Genomic DNA, 6,994 nt, shown 5'->3' with positions numbered 1-6,994 from the left:
AATTTTTCTATGACAGAACAGCCTACAATCTTGGAATCAAACTGTCTGGGTTCAGTTCTTACAAGCTACTGTGGCTTTGGGTAAGTGACTTGGCCTCTATGAGCCTCAGTTTTCCTGAATAAAAATGGGGCTTGTTGTGAGCATTAAATGAGTTGATGGAAAGCATAGCAGAGTGGATGGTAACTATTAATATCATGTGAAAAGAAAACCGAGCCTTATTATTATAAACATACACACTTAAAGCACTAATATGGAGCTGATTTCTATGCAATAAGGAAGGGCCCCAAACCAAGTCTCAACCAAAGGTCAGACCCTGCCCAACTGGAGAGACGATGAACGAATGGTCAGAGGCACTCACTCAGCACTACCTCCGCCCTCTCCAGCTCACACATTCCTCTGGCCTCCACAGGCCTTGGGCCCTTGAGGACCTTCCTTGGTACTAGTCATCCAGCCTGGGCTCTCCCAGGTCCTGGGGAAAGCTGGAGATTCCAGAACATTAGAAACCTGGAGGGCAGGGCCTGGGAGACCTAGGGATTTTGCAGATGTTTCTGTCTCAAGGCAGGAAGACTTCTCTTCCTGCCATTCTCGCCAAAGACCTGGTGGCGGCTCACACCACGAGCTCCAGGCCCTCAGTACAGTGCTGGGCAGGGAAAAGGGAGTCTCCTCACTCCTTCCCCTCCCCTGCTGAAGCTCAGGGGTGAATTTGGGAGCCAGGCTACCTAACACCTCCTGCCCGCTCTGGCCTGTCAGTCCTGACTCAGTTCCTGTCTCAGGCACCTCCCTTTGCCTCCAGGCCTCCCTTTCCCAAGTCCAGGAGCCCAGGCAGGCAGGAAGCAGCAGGCCCTGACAGGGCATGGGGTTCCGCTGTCAGCTGCCTGAGTCAGCAGGGCAGGAGTGGGGTCTGCAGCACAAAGGGGCTTTCCTCATCCCGCCTGCTACCTCCCCACCCTCCCATAGAGCATCCTTCCTACCCGCAGGATCAAAGTCTCTCGTCCCACAGACAACCACTCCTTCTTAACTGGTAATAACAGGCTTTGAAGGGTTGTGGCATAGAGAAGGCACCAACCAGTTGCTATCTACCTCCATTGAGAACAAGGACAGGACTCTGATTGCAGCAGGAGGGACGCTGGTTAGACTTCAGAATGAACTTCCTTGGAAATTTTTTTCAGTCTTGGAATGAGCAAATTAATCAGGTAACTAGAGGAAACTAAAGTGAAAGAAAGTGAAAGTAAAGTTGCTCAGACATGTCTGACTCTTTGCGACCCCATGGACTGCAGCCCACCAGGCTCCTCCGTCCATGGGATTTTCCAGCCAAGAATACTGGAGTGGGTTGCCATTTTCTTCTCCAGGGGATCTTCCCGACCCAGGGATTGAACCTGGGTCTCCTGCATTGTAGGCAGACACTTTAGAGGAAACTAAGGGCTTCCCTCATAGCTCAGTCAGTAAAGAATCTGCTTGCAATGCAGGAGACCTGGGTTCAATTCCTGGGTCAGGAAGATCCCCTGGAGAAGGAAATGGCAACCCAGTCAAGTATTCTTGCCTGGAGAATCCCATGGACAGAGGAGCCTGACAGGCTACAGTACATTGGGTCTCAGGTCGGACACAACTTAGTGACTAGAGAGAGAGAGAGAGAGGGGAAACTATGGTGCCTTCTCCCATGGTTAGTTCTGAACGAGAGTTCAGTTATTCAGCTAAGAGCTCACTCTACTAGTTGGCTGTCTTTGGGAGAGATATTAGATCACTTTTAAATGACTCAGCTATCTGAGTCTTTTTTCCTCAAGGCACTGCTGTTTAGAGTACCCTACGTCTCCTTGGCCATTCCAGGACACACTGTGGAATTACTGGAAAGAGAATGGAATGAGGTCTGGGTGTGGAACTGCATCCCAGCTTCATTATAAGGCCTTGAGCAGGTCCATTCCTGTCTTTTGGCCTCAGTTTCCCCATCAGTTCAACACAGATCATCACTCAGCCCCTGCTAGCTCTGAATGACATTCTCTGATATTAAGATTTCTTCTCTAAGATCCCCTCCTTCCACAGCAGCCATCTTCATTTCTTAGGTGGTGCAGAAAAGTCAGAGATTGGGAGAGACATGGGGCAGGTGCAGATCGTGGACTGATCAGCTGCGAGACCCTGGGCAATTCCTAAAAAGGCTGTCATCACCTTCTTCATAGGTTTAGGTAAGAGAATGGGCCTGTACGTGTATTCTGATGTGGGGTGTCAGCTGGGCAAAGGCAAGATTCCATTATCACCCTGGGCTGGGCTCAGTTCAGGGTGTGACAGCCCCAGACTGGAGTTAAACCCGCTGCCCTGGCCTGGATTGGGACCTCTCCAAGTTCAGAGGTCAGCTAAGACTTGAAGGTCTCTGGAACTGAGACCAGGAGTTCTGGAGGGGCAGAGTGACGACAACCCTAGCCACTCTGCCTGTCCCCTCTGGCTTCATTGTGCCTCTTTTTTAAAATCTCTAGAATGGCTCTGACCAGCTGACTAGGCCGGCATTGAGGATAAGCCAGATGTTCTCCTGCAGATTCATCATAGGCCCCAGCCCTGGACCCCAAATAAAGGTGGTACTAGACACTCAAAGGTATGGCAAGAAGAGGGAGATCTTTATTTTGGTTAAAAAAAGGTACAGGACAGTAGACAAGCAGCCCCCCACCCCCATCCCGCCATGGGCTCAGCAGATTCCCTAGGCCTGCCTGGTTGCCTTCAGTTCCTCTAAAGAGCTTGGGGCTGTCAGCGCTAGCCCGCCCCTCGGTGCCTGAAGCAAAGAGGGACAGCGTCCTCCTTGCGTCCTACCTGCTGGGTGGGGGGTGGGGGGGGTGCCGTGGGAACAGTGTCAAACCAGCTATGCTCAGAACAGTCACCAAACTTGTTCAGCAGCGTCATCAACACCCCAGAAGGCTCCTGAAGAAACCTGCTCAGCTAGACTAGAGCTCTGCCTGATCCTGGGGGTGGGCAGGCTGTAAGGCAAGATTCCTAGAGTCTTAACTCTGGACGGATCTGGGGAAGGGGAAGGAAGGTGGAGGAGGGGAGGGCGAGTTTCAGCAGAGTCTGACATCATTGTGCTGACAGCTGCTTTCTGGCCTTCTACACTCTGGCCGTGCGCGTGGAGTAGGAGCAGGGGCAGAGAGGCCAACCCCTGCCTCCTCTGGGGGGGGCCCTAGAGAGAATACGTGTGGGGCAGGCTTGGGGGCAGACCCTGTAGGCACAGACGGTGGCAGACGGGCCACGGGTTAGGCAGGTGGAGGTGCCGAGGGCCTGGCGCCCCCCAGGCCGCTCCTGGAGAGGCAGAGAGCAGTGGTCCTCAGGAGGTCCTTAAGCCCCCGCATACACTGGAGATCCAGGGCAGGACAGCAAAGGAGGAGAAGAGAGAGGGTTAGCGCGATGGGGAGCAGAGAGGAGGCCGGCAGGGAGAAGGGGTGGCCACAGCACCTGCGTCTTCCCCACAGAAGGGCCGAGGCTCGGGTAGCAGGCAACCAAGCAGGAGAGAAAACGGGCAGGTGAGAGAAAAAGCTCAGCAGGACAGAAAGCTAGGACACAAGTTAGTGACCGAGGGCCCCTGCGCACCAGGACCCGCCAGAGCAGGCTCCAGCGCCCCAGGGCAGGTGTGCCATCCTCTCCCGACCTCGCCCTTCACCTCCTGCTCCAGCTGGAGAGCTGCTCTGCGTGAAGCCACTTCCTCTGTCCAGGGTGGGGCGGCTCCTAGCCCTGCGCCCACGCCCCGGCCCTTCTGCTGATGGGGGGGCAGTCCTGAGGGCCCTACCACCGCCAGCACACACACTGCACCACACACCAGACAGATGAATGGGCCCCGTGGGGGCGGCGAGGCATGCGATGAAGATGGTATGGTGTGTGAGGGGAGCGGGCAGTGCTGCTGGCCGACGGGGGAGATACAGTCTTACCAGCTAACCCTCTGCAAAGAGGCCTGTTAGCTCCCCTCAGGCTGTGCAGGAGATGGCAAAATCCTGACAGGTGTCCTCCTGGGGGAGATACCAGAGAGGTGGGCCAGGGTTACGAGCTGTCTGGTGGGGCCCTGCTGCCCAGGCGGGGGTGGGGGCCAGGGAGGCTCTGGCTCTCAAACTGCAATCTACTTCTTTACAAACATTTTCTTAGCTAAGCAGTCACTGGAGGTCAGAGTGGAAAGACAGAAAAGAAAGAAGAACTTAGGGGTTGCAAGCCCCCAGGGCCAGAGAAAGTAGAGGGGATGGAGAGAGGACCAGATGGCCTTTTCTGCCCTGCCTGCGGGGGCCTAGCTATAGCCCTCTGTGCTCGGCCTCCAGCAAGCAGACTCCAGCCAGGAGAGAGCTTCAGCTGGAGCACTGGGCTGCCTGCCCTCTTTCTGTCTACCCAGGCATCACCGACTCGATGGACAAGAGTCTGAGCAGGCTCCGGGAGTTGGTGATGGACAGGGAAGCCTGGCGTGCTGCAGTCCCTGGGGTCGCAAAGAGTCAGACACGACTGAGCGACTAAACTGAACTGAAGAGGAAAGACCAAGTCTGGCTAAAAGAACAGAGGGCTGCCAGTCGGGGCCTCAGCAAAGAAAGAGCAAACAAAAACCAAACCAAAGCAAATCAATTCTTAAAAACAAAAATTTTATTACAAGCAGGAACAAAGAAAACTGGCTTAAATAAAAGGCAGGTCAGAGTCCCCTCCTCTAGCCAGCTTCCTCCCCACCCCTCACTCCCACTGCAGCAGGGCCCAGGGCCCTGAGGCTGGGGCGAAGTGGTTTCTCCCAGAGGGGACTCCTGGTGGCTGTGACTCCTCAGCTGCCTGTGACCCACCAGCCTCTGGAGCAAGGAAGGACAAGGTGCGGGGACTTCCTATGTCCTTTTCCAAGGGCTTTGACCCTCTTAGAGGGCCAAGGAAGGGGGACAGAGGGACAATTTCCTATCTATTGTGACAAGAAACTGTCGCTCCCAGGAGAGGAGGGCCATCGTCTAAGTTTCTGGCCCAGATTTAGGCCAACCTTCACTCGTTTCAGCCCACCCTGGTCCTTCCTGGAGGGAGGCCCTCAGTTGGCCACGCTCTAGCCCCTGGGGCTGGGTCCCATACTCAGATCCCGGAGGAGGGGCTGTGGCGAGGCAGCCACTCCCCACAGCCATTACCCCATCCAGCTGACCAGGCCCCAGCCTGTCTGGGCAGGTCCCAGCTGGAAGCCTGACCTGGGGGCTGGGTGGCCGAGTCCAGGCCACTGTTTGAGGTCCTTGGAGGGGGGCAAGGAGGATGGGCTGGACTGCAGCAGGAGCCCAGGGGTCTCCTGTGACCAATGCACACACTCCCCGTCCCCACGGCTCAGGCTGCTCCTGCTGCTGCCACCACCGGCTGTTACCCAAGGGCGATGGCAGAGAGTGAGGCAACCCAGGGGGTGTGGGAGCCAGCCACATTCGTACAAGAGCACCCACACGTGCACACACACACACTCGCTCACTCACAGCCAGAAGGCCTCTTGTAATAAACTTATTAAAACCAAGGTGCCTTCTGATAACCCTTCACCTGGCACTACAAAGATAGCAATGTGGCTGACTTTTTCTTTTTTCTTCCATTAAAAAAAATGCTATGTAGAAAAGAGGTCTATAAAATTGTGCAAAATACCCAGCGTTAATAAACCCGTTTCAAGTATTGCCAGCATGAGTAAAACCTGCCCATCCCCAGACCTGGCCTGGGAGGGAGGTGGAGGGGGGTGCAGGTTGGGCCCTTGGAGAACCCTCCGTGGGCAGAGGGGGGCGAGGCTCCCCCTTCCTAGTGTGCCGCCCAGGAATCATGCAGGAGCTGAGGTCTCGGGTGTCTGGCTGGCTGATTTGGCTTCCTCTGACGCAGGCTGCTCCTCCCACCCACCCCCAACTCCGCCCTCTCTACCTGGAGCCCCAGCTCTAGTCTACTGGCCGACTCCATACAAAAACAAAAACAGAACAAAGAACGACGGCTCTCCCAGAAGGAAGGAAGGGCCCAGACGCCCAAGCAGCCCCCAGAGGCATCCTCTCCGACAGCCTGCTGTCCGGAGCCGACTTCTCAGTCCGGCTTCACCCCCTCGGACCCCGGCTCAGCAGGGCCCAGCAGCTCCCCAACCCGGGAGGCAGCACACTCAGTCTGCAGCCTCACTCACACAGGGCACGGCTGGGCAGAGGCTTGGCGTGGTCCGCTGGGCAGCCTCAGGGGCCCTGGCCTCTCTCTCCTGGCACTCCTGCCACTGACCAGCTTGGGGAACTTAGGGCCCCCGGCCGTGTGAGCCTGGTCTGGGGAGCAGAGGGTACAGCCATGGCACAGTGTGGGGAAAGCCACGCAGGGTGGGAAATAAATACGAAAAGACTCAAGCAGTCTTGGGCGGCTCTGCTTCCCTTCAGGTGGAATGGGGAGGAGGTCCTGGCAGGTGTGGAGGGTGGCAGGTGAGTGCGGAGGGGCAGACAGGCCAGCAGGTGGCAAGTACTGAGCCCAGTTCATGGGTGGCTTCCTACCATGCTGGCATCGGGCTTGGCTCCGCAGGCTGGCTCGTCGCTTCTGACGGGCGAGGGCAACACGGTGTCGGACTGCACAAATCCCCTCCGGTCAATCAGGCTTCCAAAAGACAAGAGGGGGACACATGAGGGCCCTGCCTGACACCACAGCTCCAGGCCAGGGCCTGGACAGCTGGGTCCATCTCCCAGACGAGGCAAGACCCAGCCCTAGAAAGGCTGCTCCAGTTGGTGGCTCAAGACCCTTCCTTTCTGGAAGGGCCCTCTCTACTCTGGACACCTGGCTTTGGGCCACAGAATTTATCCACTATTAATTCAAACTGCCTGGCTTTCTGTCGGGCTCCCAAGCTGCAGGCGAGAAGAGCAGGACGAAAGGGCATTGGGAGATCCTGCAGTTCGTACTGTCCTTTCCCCAGGGGCGGGATAGGTGACAGGCATATGGGATATTGGGCGGGAGGAGGTGGGGAAGGTGTGAGGAAATCTTACCCCACCCCCAACCCGCCCCCACGGCTTCCAATTGAATTCCCGATCTGGACATCTGGCGCCCC

At 56.5% G+C, this 6,994-nt stretch overlaps 1 protein-coding gene across 3 annotated transcripts in view; it reads right to left on the bottom strand.

Annotated features, from left to right (window-relative positions):
• Positions 1-2,582: 2,582 nt before the first annotated feature.
• ZDHHC18 (zinc finger DHHC-type palmitoyltransferase 18) overlaps positions 2,583-6,994 on the bottom strand; it is a 28,345-nt gene continuing 23,933 nt past the window's right edge. The window contains exons 8-10 of one of the 3 annotated variants that reach the window (XM_070383384.1): positions 6,450-6,549; positions 3,900-3,977; positions 2,583-3,329 (exon numbers count right to left, since the gene is read on the bottom strand). In XM_070383384.1, the coding sequence (XP_070239485.1) occupies positions 3,936-3,977; positions 6,450-6,549 (142 nt within the window). In that variant the 3' untranslated portion in view covers positions 2,583-3,329; positions 3,900-3,935. Of the gene's footprint in view, positions 3,330-3,899; positions 3,978-4,572; positions 6,550-6,994 lie in introns of those variants that run through there. The other 2 variants (XM_070383373.1, XM_070383394.1) reach the window with 2 other exon arrangements.

This window comes from Bos mutus, chromosome 2, assembly GCF_027580195.1.
Source record: "Bos mutus isolate GX-2022 chromosome 2, NWIPB_WYAK_1.1, whole genome shotgun sequence".
Classification (NCBI taxonomy): Eukaryota; Metazoa; Chordata; class Mammalia; order Artiodactyla; family Bovidae; genus Bos; species Bos mutus.
The sequence above is the reverse complement of the archived record's forward strand: the minus strand, read 5'-3'. Positions and strand labels throughout refer to the sequence as shown.